Source organism: Drosophila erecta, unplaced genomic scaffold (genome assembly GCF_003286155.1).
Source record: "Drosophila erecta strain 14021-0224.00,06,07 unplaced genomic scaffold, DereRS2 tig00000294-arrow-arrow-pilon, whole genome shotgun sequence".
In the NCBI taxonomy this organism is placed as follows: domain Eukaryota; kingdom Metazoa; phylum Arthropoda; class Insecta; order Diptera; family Drosophilidae; genus Drosophila; species Drosophila erecta.
Genome location: NW_020825218.1, coordinates 811,029 through 829,899, shown reverse-complemented (window position 1 = coordinate 829,899; position 18,871 = coordinate 811,029). Strand labels below are relative to the sequence as shown.

General features: G+C 38.3%; 1 protein-coding gene across 7 annotated transcripts in view; it reads left to right on the top strand.

Moving 5' to 3' along the window:
* Positions 1-18,871, top strand: part of LOC6555808 (zinc finger protein 2) — a 44,503-nt gene extending 25,632 nt beyond the window's left edge. For 4 of the 7 annotated variants that reach the window (XM_026983415.1, XM_026983414.1, XM_026983413.1 and 1 more), the window contains 8 exons: positions 1,123-1,304; positions 2,025-3,644; positions 8,536-9,936; positions 10,004-10,224; positions 10,293-10,640; positions 11,833-11,973; positions 12,028-14,919; positions 15,707-16,735. In XM_026983415.1, coding sequence (XP_026839216.1) covers positions 1,123-1,304; positions 2,025-3,644; positions 8,536-9,936; positions 10,004-10,224; positions 10,293-10,640; positions 11,833-11,973; positions 12,028-14,919; positions 15,707-16,345 — 7,444 coding nt within the window. In that variant the 3' untranslated portion in view covers positions 16,346-16,735. Of the gene's footprint in view, positions 1-1,122; positions 1,305-2,024; positions 3,645-8,535; positions 9,937-10,003; positions 10,225-10,292; positions 10,641-11,832; positions 11,974-12,027; positions 14,920-15,498; positions 15,609-15,706; positions 16,736-17,161; positions 17,229-17,283 lie in introns of those variants that run through there. The other 3 variants (XR_003408202.1, XM_026983417.1, XR_003408203.1) reach the window with 3 other exon arrangements.

Genomic DNA, 18,871 nt, shown 5'->3' with positions numbered 1-18,871 from the left:
GCCAACAGAAGTAACGTCATAGGTTGATTGCTTGCCCGCTGGACAGGCTTACATGCTGTTCATTTATACGCAAATGACGATTGGGTTGATGATAAAAAGCCCTCCGGTTAGTTGGATCCCTCTAATTGCTTCACACTTCACTTAATTATGTTTACTTCCAAATCCCAACCGACATTGTCAAAAAATAACACTGAAAATATTTTCTAGTGAATTCGTGCAGAAATTTGGAGAGTGTTGAATTTGTATATGATGGAAAAGAAAATGAAAAAGGAATGCCCTAACAAATGCAATTATGTTTACAACCCACAGGTGTACCAGTTTATTCATGTCTTAGATTTATATGTTGTTGAACATCACGGTTGTACCACGGTGAACATTTAGGTTGCTTCCTATACTAAATGTAATAATTAAAATGGTAACTTTTATATTTAAATACGCGAACGGGAAGCGAACAAGTTGATAAGAATATACCATCAATATCAATTGTTAAATGGACTACATTTATTATAGCGTTAATTTAATTGTTCCCATATATTCGTGGAATCTGTTCTTGTTAATAAGGTCCACAGCACTTTTAGTCTCAGATCCCATGGATATATATTATACGCCTGTATATTTCAATTAGCAGTTTGTTGGGAATCTCTGTTATTATCATATGATCTGCAGGGAGGGGCAAGTTAAATATTGCAGTGGCGTAAATTTATGATGGCGGCTGAATCAACAAAAATTAAACCAATTGCGCTGATTTCACTTAATAAATTTTCTGACCGCCTGTCCGTCCGGTCCCCAATTGTTACAATTTAATGGTGTCGCCTGGGTCGAGGCAAACTGTCGGTTCGCTATCATTATAAATTTTCTGTCACTTTGCTAGGTACCGATGATACTACTGCTAATGAATATATTAAGGTGCCTTCCCCACATTAGATGGCCGATTATTGTTCAAATTGAATCGCAGCCGGAAAGAATATTAAGAAGTAAATAAAAAAATAGTAATCTAATTAAGTCCAATCGAATCTAATCAAATTAAACCGATTGTACATTTTTAACTCTCTTTTATGTTACATATTCTGTTTCGTTGTTTATTGATTATCATATTACTATGCCTTTTTTAAATTTCCTCAGCTGTGAAATGCTTCTAAACTCAGCGCGATTAAACAGCGGCGTGCAAATGTCTACTCGCAACTCCTGCAAGACTCTTAAATGTCCCCAATGCAATTGGCACTATAAATATCAGGAAACATTGGAGATCCACATGAGGGAGAAACATCCTGATGGGGAGAGTGCCTGTGGTTATTGCCTTGCAGGTACTAAGTCCATAAACTTTACGAAATACTGCCTAGACTTTTAATATAAAAATATTAAATATAAACATTAAATATTTCCCAATTTTACTACTTAGTAATGTAGGGAAGAAAAGAAAACATTTTATTTTTTACCGATTGCTAGTTTAGTTTATTGAGCACATTGTGGTGCAGTTTGTATACCCTTGCAAGCGGAGCAGATCAGCATTTTTTCGTCCGTCCATCCATGCGTGCGTGTTTGTTTCTACGTGTCCTACTATATTCTCTAAGTAGATACAATCTGTTTGTAACTGTTGTTTTTAAATGTCTCCTTTTTGTTGCAAGTAGTACGGGTCGGATTATAAGTTATATCATACAGCTCTGCCACAGGAAAAATACGAACATTAACATTAATAATAATAAATAAAATTAATAATTAACATTTCTATTTACTTAATATTGGAGGATCCGATAATTCTATGAAAACGAACAAAATTTCAGTTGCAGGGTTAACGACAATTACCCTTGTCGGAGTTAGCTTTTTTTGTTATTCTTTGTTCCTTATTATCTAGCTTACGGAATGGCGTTACATTGTTTTTTCATTACAGTTTGTTATGTGGTTTTTACCTCGGAAACATTCTCCTATGGAGGAGTATTTAACGTTATAATCTAAGCTTGGATATAATTTGTAAAATTATTTTAAATCTGTTACCAATTTATTGAAACCCTTTTCTTATGGTACAGGACAACAGCATCCTCGGCTGGCACGGGGGGAGTCCTACTCTTGCGGTTATAAGCCGTATCGCTGTGAAATCTGTAATTACTCCACGACCACCAAGGGTAATCTTTCCATTCATATGCAATCGGACAAACATCTGAACAATATGCAGGAGCTAAACAGCTCTCAAAATATGGTTGCAGCTGCGGCTGCTGCAGCGGCGACTGGCAAACTGCTGCTCTCTAGCTCGCCCCAAGTACCTGCTGCAGGTCCATCCAACTCCGGGTCTGGCGCAGGCAGCTGCTCATCCAACATTGTCGGCGGGAACGCATCCCTTAGCGGAAACGCAACGCCTGCCGCCACTGGAGCAAATAGTTCCAATGCTAATACCGGAAGCAGTACGAACAACGCCGGCACAAAGCCAAAGCCATCATTTCGATGCGACATCTGTAGCTATGAGACTTCCGTGGCCCGCAACCTGCGCATCCACATGACCAGCGAGAAGCACACCCACAACATGGCAGTGCTGCAGAATAACATCAAGCACATCCAAGCATTTAATTTCTTACAGCAACAACAACAGAGCGTTGCTGGGAATATTGCTGGTCACAGCTCCGGAAGTTTTATGCCCGAGGTTGCGTTGGCTGATCTGGCGTACAACCAGGCCCTCATGATCCAGCTCCTTCACCAACAGCAACAACAACAACAACATCAGCAGACAGCTAATACCAAACTATCACCGTCATCTTCGCCCGTGAGCACTACGGATCAGTTTACCTTTTCTCCCAAGCCAATGAAGCTCAGTCATGGAACAGGAGCTGGAGCTAGCTTGGGGTTAGGAATGGCAATGGGAATGGGAATGAGCCACTCGAACGAAGTGCCTGGCGATTTATCAGGGGATCCTCATCCGCTGACAAAAACTGATAAGTGGCCCACGGCTTTCTACAGCTGCCTAATCTGTGATTGCTTCAGTACGAATAACCTAGACGATATGAACCAGCATTTGCTGGTAGATCGATCCCGGCAATCCTCCAGCTCATCCTCCGAAGTAATGGTTATTCACAATAACAACTATATTTGCCGGCTGTGCAACTACAAGACGAATCTCAAGGCAAATTTTCAACTACACAGCAAGACCGACAAGCACTTGCAGAAGCTTAACTTTATAAACCACATCAGAGAGGGCGGTCCCCGAAATGAATATAAAATGCAGTATCAACAACAGCTTGCCACAAATGTAGTGCAACTTAAGTGCAACTGCTGCGACTTCCACACAAATTCTATACAGAAGCTGGGCTTGCACACACAGCAGATGCGTCACGACACAATGCGAATGATATTCCAGCACTTACTGTACATTGTTCAGCAAAGTGAAATGCACAATAAGTCGTCGGGCTCGGCGGAAGATGATCCTCAATGCTCCTGTCCGGATGAAGATCAGCAATTGCAGTCGTCCAAGAAACTTCTCCTCTGTCAGCTGTGCAACGTTACCGCTACGAACCTGCATGAAATGGTCCAGCATGTGAAGGGAATGCGACACATGCAAGTCGAGCAATTTATCTGCTTGCAGCGTCGCAGTGAAAACCAAGAAATACCCGCACTGAACGAAGTTTTCAAAGTGACGGAATGGATCATGGACAACGAAGGTACGTGGAGCACATTATTATTTCTTACTAAAAAATAAAAATTGGTAGGCTTTTCGGTCGGAATTAAAAAATTAAACAAAAATTTGAAGTATGGCCTGGGGCTATTGGCGGCTTGTAGGGGTTAGAGTAGGCGCTGACAAAATACGAATAGAAATTGGAAAGACATATATTCAAATGAAATAATTCCAGGACCTTTTTTAAAACTGTGGACGTGACAGATTTTTGACACGGTTTGTGGAGCATGGGGCAACAAACTTGAGATGCGTCCGTCTATGCCTCTGGAATCTGAATGCTTTCTTGCTTTTATAGTTGATGAGATCTCGACGTTCATACGGACGTACTTATCGTACAGATCGTACTTATACCCTTTACTCGTTGTACAAAAGTTGTAAATATTCTTGATCAGGATCAATAGCCAAGTCGAACTGGTCACGTCCGTCTGTCCGCATGAACGCCTCGATCTCAGCAAAAGCTAGAATGCAGCTCCCAGCGCAAGATTGTCTCCACATGTTGCCACGCCCACTCTAGTGCCCACAAACCGCAAAATACTGTCACGCCACACTTAAAAAAAAATGTTAGTTTTTTTTTTCAGTTTATTATTTTTTTTCCCATATTTCTACCGATATTACAGATAATGTTGAAATTATATAGAATTCTGAATTTTTTTTTGGTTTTAGTTAATTTACAGAAATAAAACACATTATGATTTTAAACAAGGAAGGTACATTTTTTATCTCGTTAATTCAGACTCTTATTTCTTTCCCGATTTATAACCTGTATTCAATAAAAAAGAAGACTTTCGGGAAAGTTTTATACAGATAGCTATACAAATAATGGACTAGTTTGGGTAGAAAAGGACACACAGACTCGGCATATACTAATCAAGGAAATGGGTCTTTCACTGCGTTGCAAACTTCAGACTTAAATCAATATAACCTAGAAGAATTTTTAAAATTCTTGTAAAAAATAATAAAGTAATACAAAAATCGTTTCAAAAAATTGTGATTATGCTTTTTGAGGTATTCGGGCGTGTCCAAAATGTTTTTGTTATATTGATTTAAAATGTGCAAGTTAAATGATAAAATGAAAAAAAATTGGAGAGGTGTGCGGGTGGGACAGTTTGTGGGCGTAACAATCAATCGAAAAAAAAACTTCCAAACTGCGAGACCCGGACATTCATACGCACAGACATACCTTATAACGATCTACTATACCCTCTTACTTTACGAGTAACGTGTATAAGCAAAATATTTGTAACAATAAGGTATGGGCGTGACATCTTTTGAAACAAACTTGCGCTGCAAAGGGGTTTAGGAATCTGCTAGCATAATCTAAACTTAATGGTGGGGAAAGGCCTCCTTCTGTTACACACTTTTCAATGAATCTAGTATTTCCGCTTATTTTCCTGATAATAACCGTATCAGGTCGTATAACTCACATTAAAGGAGCCCAAAGTTGCTCAAAAACGAAATATATTCATATATTTATAAAGTACAGAGTTTAAAGGATAGGTATATTAGGAATGCTTGTTCATCATGCATATATCAAATGCTTCTGAGCATAAATACAAACGCTACTCATCAGTCTCCCCTTCCTCAGACCATAACCATATTGTATTGTATAATATGGTTCGTTCGTTCGTAACTCATCATTAGGCGCTGATTTCAGTTCAATTTCTTCTTCCCGCTCTTCGATTATTATCGTCTTGGCCTGCGACTGCGCCCTGGCCTCGTCCTCGTACACATCCTCACGTTTAGGGCTCCGAATCATCGTCGCGTTTACGTAAATTCTTCTCTGTCTTTCCTCTCGTCTTCGCCCCCTCTTTTCTTTAGCGACTTATATGCGTTCTGAGATTTATACGCTGACGCTGACCCTTAAGGAAATTATTACAAATTACTTAAGAATGCAAAAACGATTATGTGTATCCATCGAATTTGCAATTAGTGACGTGCACACTCTGCTCCACACCAGTCTCAGCCTCAGTCTCAGGCTCAGGCTCAGGCTCAGGTTCAGGCTGAGTCTGCAGCCGATACTCAGGCTAGTCTTTCTTTTCTTGGGCATGGGTATTCGAAGTCCGCAATCTAAAAGGCCAAACAAATTTACTCCACTCCGCAGTGTGAGATTCCCATATCAGATGCGCGGCGTCGTGCAGGGCCGAACCGCAGGCATAGCACCTAACCACAGAACACCAACGCGACGCCGAACCCCAAACCCCGAACTGTGAGGCCGAACCTCGCAGAGACACAACAAACAGTCGCCGCTCCACCGCCACTTTTTGCGTACATACGGATATGGCAGAACACATAGCAGTACTCCGCATCGCATTAATATGAAGCCAGGCCAGATTCGCACTTGCCCTTGCCCCTCACCTGCGCCCACTTATTTTCAGATGTTGATAATTGCACACGCTGCTCTACACTGATGTAGGGTGTCTCGGGTCTATATGCAAAACGAAATACTTGCGAATGTAGACAATAAGGTCCAAACGATTTCTGCCGTCTCTCTTCGGCTAAAGAGCCTTGTGCCTGCGATTCCAAGAGCTGTTTCCCTGCGATCACCGGCCGATGTTTCCCCTTTGTGTCCATTTGTCGCTTAATTCTATTTATTTCTCTGTTGATTAGTGAGCTTTGCACCATTACTAGTGGTCTCTTTGACATTTGTAACTACTTTAACGTTAACTAATACTAATATCCGAATTTGCTTTACTAGTACGAAGTGACATCAAAATAGCTATAAATAGCTTCATTTTCACATTCATTTCCACAGATTTTCAACGCCTAAAACATCAACGTTGTATATGTACGTTTAAAATTAAAAACTGTAGGGTAAACATCAGAGAACTCTATAGGCGAGTTCCTCGTCTATCACATACCTGATACTCAGCTAGTGGCAGTTAGAACTAGAGATTTCAACATTTGTGTGTTATATCGATAGAAATTAACAAAGAAAAATAATAAAATGAAAAAAATTTACATTTTTAAAAGTATGGGTAGTGACAGTTTGTTCAATTTGTCGTCGTTAAAAGGGGTCGCGGCCAAAATGTTTTTGATTTACAGATAAAAATTGGCATAACAAATAATCAAACAGAAAAAATTCAAAATATTTTTTTTTCACTGTGGCCGTGGCAACGTTCTGAAACTTGTAAAGCATAGACTAGAAATTCGCGACATCACAGCGTTCATACGGACAGACAGACGGACGACAACGGGCCGATTTGGGCTATAGTCGAGTTCCCCGACTATCTGATACCCGTTACTTAGCTAGTGAAAGTGCGAACAAGAAATTTTAACAATTTCTGGAATATCGATAGAAATTGGGCAAAAACAGAATAAATGGGCGTGACAGTTTTAGGCGGTTTGTGGGCGTTAGAGTGGGCGTGGCAACATCATTTAACAAACTTGCACTGCGTCCATGCCTCTGGGATCTGCATGTCTAATCTGAAATTTCTATCTCTATAGTTCTTGAGATCTCAACGTTCATACGGACGGACAGACAGACGGACGGACACGGCCAGTTCATCTCGGCTATTAACCCTGATCAAGAATATATATTAAGGGAAAATATTAAAGGGTCAGAAACGCTCACTACTACCTGTGACATACGTTGCAACGAATCTATTATACCCTTTTACTCTACGAGTAAATGCTATAAATCTTATTATTAAATCCTCTTAGAGGAACATTTTTAATTATTAATAAGAAGACGTTTCATGTAGATACCTTTAAAACCATGTATACTTTTTTTTTTTTCGTTTTATTATTTTTTATGCCAATTTCTCTTGTTTTAATTGTCTTTATAATTTATATTGATATTCCAAAAACATTTTGGCTACGCTGATTCTAACGCCCACAAACACTGCATATATATATTTGGAATGTTGTTTTAGAGACGATTAGCACAAGTCTCTAGCCTTCGAGGTTCTGAAATCATGGGAGTAGGAGTAGCAAAACCTGCAGGCTTTTAAAGAAATTTGTGGGCGGTTTGTGGGCGTTAGGGCATGGATAAAATGTTTTTAGCATATCAATATAAATTATAAAGACAATTAAAACAAAAGAGAATGCTATAGTCCAGTTTCCCGACTATGAGATAGCCGTTACTAAGCTCGGGGAAGTGCGAACATTCAACATTTTCTGGAATATTAAAAATTGGGAAAAAATACCAAAATTAAAAAAAAAATTATACATTTTCCAAATGTTCAGCGGTTTATGGACGTACCTAAAATATATTTGACAAATCGATAGAAATTTACAAGACATCAAAAAAATATCTTAACATTTCTTTAAAAGTGTGGACGTGGCAGTGGAATTGACAAAAAGTTCGTTTGCAAACCGATAGAAATTTATATGACTAATAAAAAAATGAAAAAATATCAATACATTGTTCAAAAGTGTCGGCGTGGCAGTTTTGGGCGGTTTGTGGGCGTTAGAGTGGGCGTCGAAACAAACTTGCCCTGCGTCTATGTCTCTGGAATCTGTATGCCTAATCTAGCTTTTATAGTTCTTGGACAGACGAATATGGCAAGATCGGTTCTTGATCAAGAATAGTTAATAGAGTCGGAAACGCTTCCTTCTACCTGTTACGTACTTTACAACGAATCTAGTTGATTCTAGTGGATTCCTATTACTCTACGTTTAACAAGTATAAAAAACATAGTTTCGTTTTTTTATCATGAATATATAATAAACGGATTGCCGAATCTAGCTTTGTTTTTGTCAAAAATATGCGTAGGTTTCACTAGAATCGGACGTGCTGGACACAGACTTTTGAAAGAATCTGCTTCCCCTTACTGTAAGAGTAACTCTACCGTATCCATTAAGTATATCACTAGGCATGCGGCTTATTTCATTTTCCTTCCTTATCTCATTAAGGTGTTTTTTTTTTTTTTTTGCAGATGTTTCTTTTGCATCTGGCCTTAATTTGGCTAGAGCCACAACCAATGATGCCACGTCGGATGCCAGCTATGCTGAGGCATCATCTGCGGCTGGAGCCCCTGCCATTCCGGATGTCAATATGTTTTCACCAACATCTCCCTCAAGTTGCGCAACATCTTGCGACAAGAATGTGAGTCAAATTATTTCTCCAAGCGTAAATAATCTTGGTTCAGGCGTCCCTACAACAGTATTCAAATGTAATCTCTGCGAATACTTCGTTCAATCTAAAAGCGACATTGCGTCTCATATTGAGACAGAGCACTCATGCGCTGAAGGTGATGAATTTATAAGTATACCAACCAATACGGCTGCTCTGCAGGCTTTCCAAACAGCTGTAGCAGCAGCTGCTCTAGCTGCAGTGCATCAAAGATGCGCTGCTATAAATCCACCGACCGTCGAGGAAGATAAGGACATAGATACGAATGTCAGTGACGGCCCTGTAGCCATTAAGCAAGAGCGCATCGAACAGGAAGTGGATCGTATGACATCAATGGAGGAAACTAAAGACTTGGCTTCTCAAGCGACGGAATCTGCAGCTCCAAAATCGTCTAAAGCTATAGAAGCTCAGATTGGGGTACAGTGTCCGCTGTGCCTCGAGAACCACTTCCGAGAAAAACAGTACTTGGAGGCCCATTTAACCAGTGTTCATAGCGTTACCAAAGATGGCCTTTCTCGGCTCTTACTTCTGGTGGATCAGAAAGCTTGGAAAAAAGAGAGTGAGAGCACAGATCTACCATGCCTCTCAGCTAAAACTCCATACGCAAATACAAATGCGCTAGAGAGATCACCAACACCTACTGAAAATACCAGCAATATTAGCCAAATTAAATCGACCTCAGCTAACCCAAACCTCCCAGTGGCTTTGCAAGGACTTTCCTGCCATCAGTGTGAGGCGAGCTTTAAGCACGAGGAACAGCTACTTCAGCATGCACAACAGAATCAGCATTATCCTTTGCAAAACGGGGAGTATTTGTGTCTTGCAACCAGCCACATCAGCCGTCCTTGCTTCATGAGCTTCAGGACCATTGCAGCAATGGTCAGTCACTTTCAAGATTCACACATGAGCCTGGTTATCTCGGAGCGCCATGTCTACAAATATCGTTGCAAACAGTGCTCCTTGGCATTTAAAACCCAAGAAAAACTTACCACGCATATGCTCTACCACACCATGCGGGATGCCACAAAGTGCTCTCTTTGCCAACGCAACTTTCGCAGTACACAGGCGCTTCAGAAGCACATGGACCAAGCACACGCTGAGGAGGTAACCCCATCAACAAGAACAAACAGTCCTCATACGCCGATATTAAATACTGAGGAGACCCAACAGCATCTTCCATCGGAGTCCCATGGAGTAGAAAGAGGTAAAACCAATTCATTACTAACAAAATAAGAATTCCGATAGAAAAAAAACTTGATTTGTTTTAACAGTTGCAGTGAATGATGTCTCACAGCTTGAATTGGAGATGCAGCTAAACAAAGAAACCAGACAATTGTCACCAACTCCAATGTCTCTCGATCCCCAATCCCATCAGCAATACCTCGCTACTTTCGCGGCTTTGCTCAAACAACAGCAGTGTAACCCAGATGCCGGAGGCCTTCATCCCGAAGCTCTGTCGATGTCCGCCGGAGAGCTTTCCCATCACTTGCAGGTAGTTAAATTTTCCCAAGTGATTTGAATCCATAAAGGTCACACCGCTAATAAAAATAATTATTTAAGGGTCTACAAAATCTTCAGCATATGCAACAGCAATTTGGAGCCGTAGCTGCCGCATCAGGACTTTCAATTAACCCAGTTGATATGCTTAATATAATGCAATTTCACCACTTGATGTCCCTTAACTTCATGAACTTAGCACCCCCCCTAGTATTCGGTGCCAATGCCACCGGCAACGCATTATCTGCGTCATCAGCACAAAATAACAGCATTACGAACTCCACCGCAACATCTGCTTTAGGACTAGGTGATACACACCTTACCAGTGGTGTCAGCTCCTTACCGGTAGATTCGGTTAAAGCTACCACAGTCCCAGCTCAAACTCAGCTCACTGTGAACGCAAACTCTCAGGTACAATATTAAGATAATAATTGTTAAACCAACATTCGAGACTAATGATTTTGAATAAGATTAAAACATATTGAGCCGTAAAACGTATTAATGTCAGGATAGGAGCGGCTGGATCGGACCAATTTTCGTTTATGTTTCAATTTTGGTTTTATTCTGATCAAAATCGGATGAAGCGGACTCCCTGTTACTCTACGAGTATAATAGATTCGTTGAAATGTATGTAACAGGTAGAAGGGAGCGCTTTTCACCCAATAATATATATATTCTTGATCAGGATCAATAGCGGAGTCGATCTGGCCATGCCCGCCAGTCGGTTCGTCCGTATGAGCGTCGAGATCTCAGGAACTATAAAAGCTGTACAGTTGAGATTAGTCAGGATTAGATTTAAATTCCAGAGACATAGACATGTTGACCCATGCCCATTCTAACTCCCACAAACTGCCCAGGACTGCTACTCCCACACTTTTGAAAAATCGATATACCAGAAATATGCGCTATCTTTCCATCCGTAAAAAGTTATATAAAATTATATGATTCTAGAGAAGAATTAGTGTAAGTGTAAAAGAAAAAATTAAAAAATTGGGACTGATTAACATCACCCACAAAAAAGATTAAACAATTCTTGTTAAAATACGCTTCGTTAAAAAGATATTCCTAAAACAAGATTTCGGAGAACCTTTTAGATTTAACATCTTTGTCGGTTTGTTTGTTTGTTTGTCTGCCTGTAACAAATTATAATTTAAACACGAAAAATAATTTTTTGTTTGATAGAGATAGAGATTAATAGGGATTGTTTGATACAGATAACATCTTTAGATCTAAACTAGATTTCCCATATTCCGTGTGGATAGAATTTTGGAAGTGAAAGAGTAAAATCTAAATGAAATAAAAAAATTTTTCAAAATTGTGCGTCAGTGTGCTCGTGGTCAAATTATTTTTGATCGATTAAAATGGTAAAAAAAAAAATATAAAATTACAGTTCTGTACGCGTGGCGTAGTTCTCAAATAAGCTTATGCTTCGTCTATATAAACTGATGGAGGTACAGATTGAAATGGCCAGATCAACACGGCTGGTTATCGTGATCAATAATGTCTAGGATCAGAAAAGTTTCCTTTTATACGATACAAAACGGTTTTAACGGTTATTAGCTATTTTTATTTTATCGAATTTTTATTTTGATTTTTTTTCCAGCTGGCCAGCAACCAAAAACGAGCTCGAACACGTATTACAGATGATCAGCTAAAGATATTGCGGGCCCATTTCGATATAAATAATTCGCCAAGCGAAGAGAGCATTATGGAAATGTCTCAGAAAGCAAATTTACCAATGAAGGTAAGGCTGCTCAGGATTGAGTGATAGATCAGATAAACAAAATGTATTTTGCAGGTGGTTAAGCACTGGTTCCGGAACACGCTATTTAAAGAAAGACAACGCAATAAGGACTCTCCTTATAATTTTAATAATCCACCATCGACCACTCTGAATTTAGAAGAGTATGAACGTACAGGTCAAGCCAAAGTTACACCTTTAAATGACACTTGTAGCGTCGCAGTAACAGCGCCAATGTCTGCATCAACTATTTCATTACCACCATCTGGTAATACCAATTTAATCTCTAAGGAAAACTCAACTACGAAAGTACTTGCGGCGGGAAAAGTCCTAGCAACAGGACCTGTTACATTTCCTGCGACTGTTCCAGTTTCAACTCCTGTATCCCGTCCAGAATCAACGAACTCGAGCGGCAATATATCCGACTATTTAGGCAACAATATATTTTTCGGACAGCCCGGGGGCAAAGACCAGGTCTTACCATACTCTGTAGATGGGCAAATTAAATCAGAGCCGCAGGATGATATGATTGGTGCAAATGATTCTGCATACCAAACAAAGCCGCATTCAAATTTTAGCTTTTTAAGACACCAACAGGATCTTGCGGATCCCCCAGAACAGGGCTTGACAAATCAAAACGCGGATACAGTCCAGGACCAATCCCTACTAGCGGGCTCTGCTCTTGCATCACATTGTCAGAGTCAACAGCAAATAAATATATTTGAAACTAAATCCGAAAGTGGGAGCTCCGATGTAATGTCACGCCCCCCTTCTCCGAGTTGTGGTGCTACCGGAAATATTTATGGCAGCATGAATGATTTAATTAACCAGCAATTGGAGAACATGGGTAGTAACATGGGACCACCAAAAAACTTGCAGATTATTGGAAAAACCTTTGAAAAGAACGTAGCTCCAGTGGCGACCACAGGCAGTGCTAGTACTCAGTTCGAAAGCAACTCTTCAAACTCATCGAGTTCCTCATCATCGACATCAGGCGGCAAGCGAGCTAATCGAACACGTTTTACAGACTACCAAATAAAGGTTTTGCAGGAGTTCTTCGAGAACAACTCATATCCAAAAGACAGCGATCTCGAATATTTAAGTAAGCTTTTGTTACTGTCTCCACGTGTTATAGTGGTTTGGTTTCAAAACGCCAGACAAAAGCAACGTAAGATTTATGAAAACCAGCCAAACAATTCCCTGTTCGAAAATGAGGAGACGAAAAAACAAAACATTAACTATGCGTGCAAAAAGTGTAACTTGGTATTTCAAAGGTACTACGAGCTAATACGTCATCAGAAAAATCACTGCTTCAAAGAGGAAAATAATAAAAAGTCTGCTAAGGCACAAATCGCTGCTGCTCAAATCGCACAGAATTTGAGCTCGGAGGACTCCAATTCTTCCATTGATATACACCATGTTGGCATTTGTCCACCAGGCTCAGCAGTTGTTTCGCAAACTCTGTCAACGCCGGGCTCGGCAGCTCCTCTGCCGGGACAGTATGCACAGCATTCATTTGGCGCATTACCCTCGCCACAGCATTTGTTTGCAAAGTCTTCTTCACTTACTGACTTTAGCCCATCCACGACTCCTACGCCGCCACATCGAGAACGCAGCAACAGTTTAGATCACCCTCAAAGACCTCCCAAGTTTGATTGCGACAAATGCGATCTAAAGTTTAGCCACTTGGAAAAATTGCGAGAGCATCAACTATTACACCTGATGAATCAAGGAAGCATTTTTTCAGATGCTGGTCAGAGCTCTAACCCTGATGCCAATTTTGGACCGTTCGGCAGCATTTTGCAAAGTCTACAGCAAGCTGCAGCTCAACAGAAGCAGCCACACCATCAACCACCGCCAACAAAAAAACGCAAATACTCGGACTGCTCTTCCAATGCAGATGAAATGCAGTCTTTGTCGGAGCATGAGGTTTCACAGAAAAAACACGAATTCCTGTACAAGTATTTTATGCAGAACGAAACGAGCCCAGAAGTAAAAAAACAGTTCCTCATGCAACAACAACATAAGAAATTAGAACAAGGAAACGAGTCCGATTTTGAACTTGATTTCCTAACTAACTTCTATCAACAGAGCGAATTAAAGAAAGTCAGTAGCTATGACTACTTACTACAGTACTATCGCACACATGAAGAGGCAAAATCTAGCCAACAGCAAATATTTAGCTCCAGTAAAAAGCCAACTATCGAGTTTCTACTTCAGTACTACCAACTTAATGAGTCGAAAAAGTTTTTTCAGTTAGTTGCCTCGCCCCAAATAATCCCTGATCTCCCAGGCTACAAACCATCTTCGGGACTGCAAAAACCCGAGTCGGATGATGGCCCCAATATTGGAGAAACATCATTGGAGCAGGCAACAGAACTACAACGAGAGGAACACCTATGCGTAGACAGGCCAAGCGCAAAAAACGACTTATCTATGAACAAGAACAAAGTGGAAAATATTAATAATAACAACATTAGCATTAGCGTGGGTCAAAGCGATTCAACCGAGACGAACGGTAGCCCTTCGGGAGAAACAAAAGAAGAGTTTCCGCAGGAACCTTCCTTAATAGCGATTGATGATGATAACAAGTATTTATGCACAACATCCAAACAAAACGATGAAAAGGAAAAGTCGCAGTACTTACATAATCTTGAAGACTTTCTGGATGCAACAATGATAGAGAACAACTCTCAGACTTTAACTTTTAATGATGACGAAAAAGCATGCCAAAAAGATGAACCCATTCAAAATTCCAATGAAATGGAGAAACGGTCCTCTGTGTCACCGGTTAACGTTTCATCTAAGCAAAATAAGCGCTTACGAACAACCATACTTCCGGAGCAATTAAACTTTTTGTATGAATGTTATCAATCCGAATCAAATCCAAGCCGAAAAATGCTCGAAGAGATATCTAAGAAAGTTAACTTAAAGAAACGCGTAGTTCAAGTAAGTACCATACTACATAGAAGTAACATAGAAGTCTACAGTCTTTTAAAATAGGCATTCAAATATAATAGTCAAAATATTTCTTTTGAAAATTACTGTTTTCCTTTATAAATATGATTTTGCTGTTTTCTAGCAAGAAATTAAGCTTTATTCGTCACGCAAAGGCTTATATATTCTGTCAATAATTGTACCTTAAAAAAAAAACTCATGTCTACGGAATAACTCTAGCCAAGTAGATTTGGCCAAGTCTGTCCGTCTGTCTGGCCGTCGGATTAGGGCCTGGATCAGGGGAGCTAGAAAGCTCAGATTAAGAGCGCCGATCGTAGTGACACATATTTTGCCCGCGTTTGTCACGCGCACAATATTTAATATTATACAATATTTATTTTAGCAGAGTCTAGCAAATTGACTATAGTGTTCTTCATTGTTATTTCAATAATTATTACTGCAGGGTATATTACTGCATTGGTTTGCCGAAGCTAGTTTGCTTTCTTGATTCTTATGTTATAAATATTAACCAAACACAGATACACTGATTTATAATTTTCCTGTTATTAATTTTTTAATTTTATTTTTTAGTGAAAATGCAACACATACCTATTAAATTATAGGCAACCAAATTAAACCGTTTTTTGGTTACACCTGATTTTTTTAAGTAGTGCTTTCCAGCTGGCTTAAAAGAACTAAAGGTAAATAATTCAAAACCTAGAACTGCTCTTAAGCTTTATTTAAATGCCGAAATGGACACACATGCAATTACAACGATACAACTATTTTATTCTTTAAGGTCTGGTTTCAAAATTCACGGGCCAAAGACAAAAAATCAAGAAATCAGCGACATTATGCACACATATCCGACGATAATAGCTACGATGGCTCTAGCGGGAAGGACGTTGCTAGCGACCCAAAATCCAATGGCGTAAACGGCGTGGATACAGACCACGAAACAAATTTACAGGACTGTCAGCTATGTCAAGTCAGTCAAGTGAACATCCGTAAGCATGCTTTTAGTGTCGAGCATATTTGCAAAATGAAGAAACTGCTCGATCAAACTACTGAGCTCTATGCACAGAGCAATGGCAGTGGAAGCGATGACAACGAGTCTGACAGGGAAAAAAGATTTTATAATTTATCTAAGGCATTTTTGTTCCAACATGTTGTGTCAAACGCGACAAGCCACGCTATTCATGCACCTAGACAAGATTCAGATGCTATCGCCGAAGGGAACTGTATGCTTACCTATGACACTAATGGTGGGGATTCCAAGAGCCAAATCCAGCATAATTTGCCTAATGAAGTCGTCCCTGAAGATGCACGTAAAATCGCTAGTAATCAGGAACTTATGCAGCAGCTATTTAACCGAAACCATCTCACCGGTAAGAGTTTCGGGAAGATAAAAAATCATCTATTTGATCTTATCTGTTGATCAGATTGACATATACCAATAAACCTTGTTTATTATTTTTCTAATACGTTAGCTGTCTGTTTTTTTGTAATTAAAAAAATTTTATTTTGGTTGCTGCCCACACCCAATTTGATAGTTGTTTCCAGAATATTCAAAATCAAATACCAGTAGGAATATATTCGTAACGCCTCGCAAATTGAAATTTTACAAAATAGTTTATACTAAAAACGAATATCTGTAAGCAAATAATGTATGTATGCCTGCGTGTGAAAAACTACAAAAGTATAGTTACAGAACTTATTACTCTTAGTGTGAGGTTTTTTTTTAAGTAAGTGCAGGAAAATGTCAGTTAGCAAGTAATTTTTCATTCGCACTTTAAGTGTCGAGGAAACACTACCTGTTACGTCTCCCTTAATCTCTCTTACGATTTGTCTCCAAAGTTACCTATTCCGATGCGTTTTTGATGCAACAGTAGCAAAATTATAGGCCTATTTAAAAAAATACCGCAAATTAAGATTTTGGTGCTACAAATACCGATATTGACACTTCATTAGTGCTTAAATAGCATTATATTATAAATGTATAAGCCAATAAACACAATAATCGAATCACATTAATATACTGAAAAATGTACAAAAATAAACATTTCATTTTATTCAAATTCTTTTATTACTGACTTGCGTTTTTATTGTTATTTAGTTGTTGTTTTAATAATACTTTGGTTTGTAAATTTAATATTGAATACAAGTTTTCAGTTGGAGTAGTGTAACGCAATCATCTAATGATATATTCAATGGCTGATATCAGTGGCTAAATCAGTAACTCTTATTTTATTAGTTATAGGTGGAAAGTAAATCTGAGTGTTTATATGGCCTTATAACCGTGGATAGTGGTTAAAATGTAGGTAAGTTGGTCTACCCAAATTTGTAATAACCCGTTAAACATATTCTACCTTGCAGACTACAAAAGGATAAATATTTGCATAATGAGACGCGAAAGATACGTACACTACAAAAATATGAACAGAAACAAACCAACTACGAAAACTGAAAAGTTCCTATTTTAAAGAAATTTATAACAACATTGATATTCCATCAATCAAATGAATATAATATAGATATGTAGGAAATTCTTGCGGAAACCTATTTCAACATTAGTAAGAATCTCTTAATTATACGGAAGTGTTCCTAACTATTCGAAATATAAATTAGCAATAAACTTAAGGTATACACAATTGAGGCAATCCTTAACAATTCAAGATGGAGGACATTTTCTTGATAAGTTAAAATAACAAGTAGCTCCAAACAGAAATATGATATTATATAGATGCATACATAATGAATTAGATTTAGTGAAATGTAAACTGAGTTCCTAGCATTTAATTGCTTTATGCCTTTGTTTTTTATATTAGAATGTAGCCAATGAATACTAAGATCTGCTTCAGTATGTCGAATATAAAAGCTGAAATATATACATGCGTGGTTCCTATTTTATTTAGAAAAACTGTACATGATTAAAAAGTATATTATTTACGTCACTATTATGCTGAGAAAATCGTGCCAATAATTTATTCAGCAATGCATACATGTTGCATTGAAACCACATATAATATACTCAAATTTTAACAAATTCCAATTTCCGAACGAAAAGAAAATGTTCCCCGTTTGAAAAATGAAGATCAGAGATATAATGAAAGGGGCTTTAGTTAAAACATGAATTTTGTTTCAACCTATGTCACAGTTGTTAAATAATTATTATGGCGTATTAAGCAATTCTTACACAGTTACAAAATTTTTTAATCTATTTTTTATTCCAATCATATATTTGTTTATAATTTAATTTTTAAGAAAAAACCAACGTAAAGTTCTAGGAGAGACAGGAGTTACTATTTCAAAATTGTATAACGTTTTTATCAAATCTTCCAATACAAAACTTAGAATTAAAAGCAAAATCTCAGCTTGTATGGTACGTTAACTTACTTCTTTAATTTAAAGGTTCCTTGTCGATGTAACTAAACATAACTGGAAAGGAAACATATAGACCATAAATAGTTACAAGATTTTTAAACAAAATAGTATTTGACTGATTTTACACAAAGAAAAAAAAAGAATTTGAAAAACAGTCTTATATTTATATGATTTCATTCTGCATCATGTATGGACATTTAACGTACTCTTTTATGTATAAGTTTATTGTTAACGGCAATAAAATAAACATATGTTGCGAAACATAAGAAAATCTACTAAGAAGTTCCTATAGAATTTAATAAAAAGAAATAAAAATATATTTACTTGTAAGTTCAGGAATACTGTATATGACATTATTTTCTGTTCATCTCGCCTTAAATTTACGACAGGCAATTTATGTAGAAATAATTACATATGTCCATTCTAATGTTAGAATATTGCAAATATGTGAATGTTTGAAATCCCAAATTCAGTTTGTAAAAGAATTATTTTCATACATACGTACTTAGGCCTTCATAATTGCCAAAAAGCACAGATTTGCATATGTGGACAGAATACCAGACTATTTTATATTATTTAT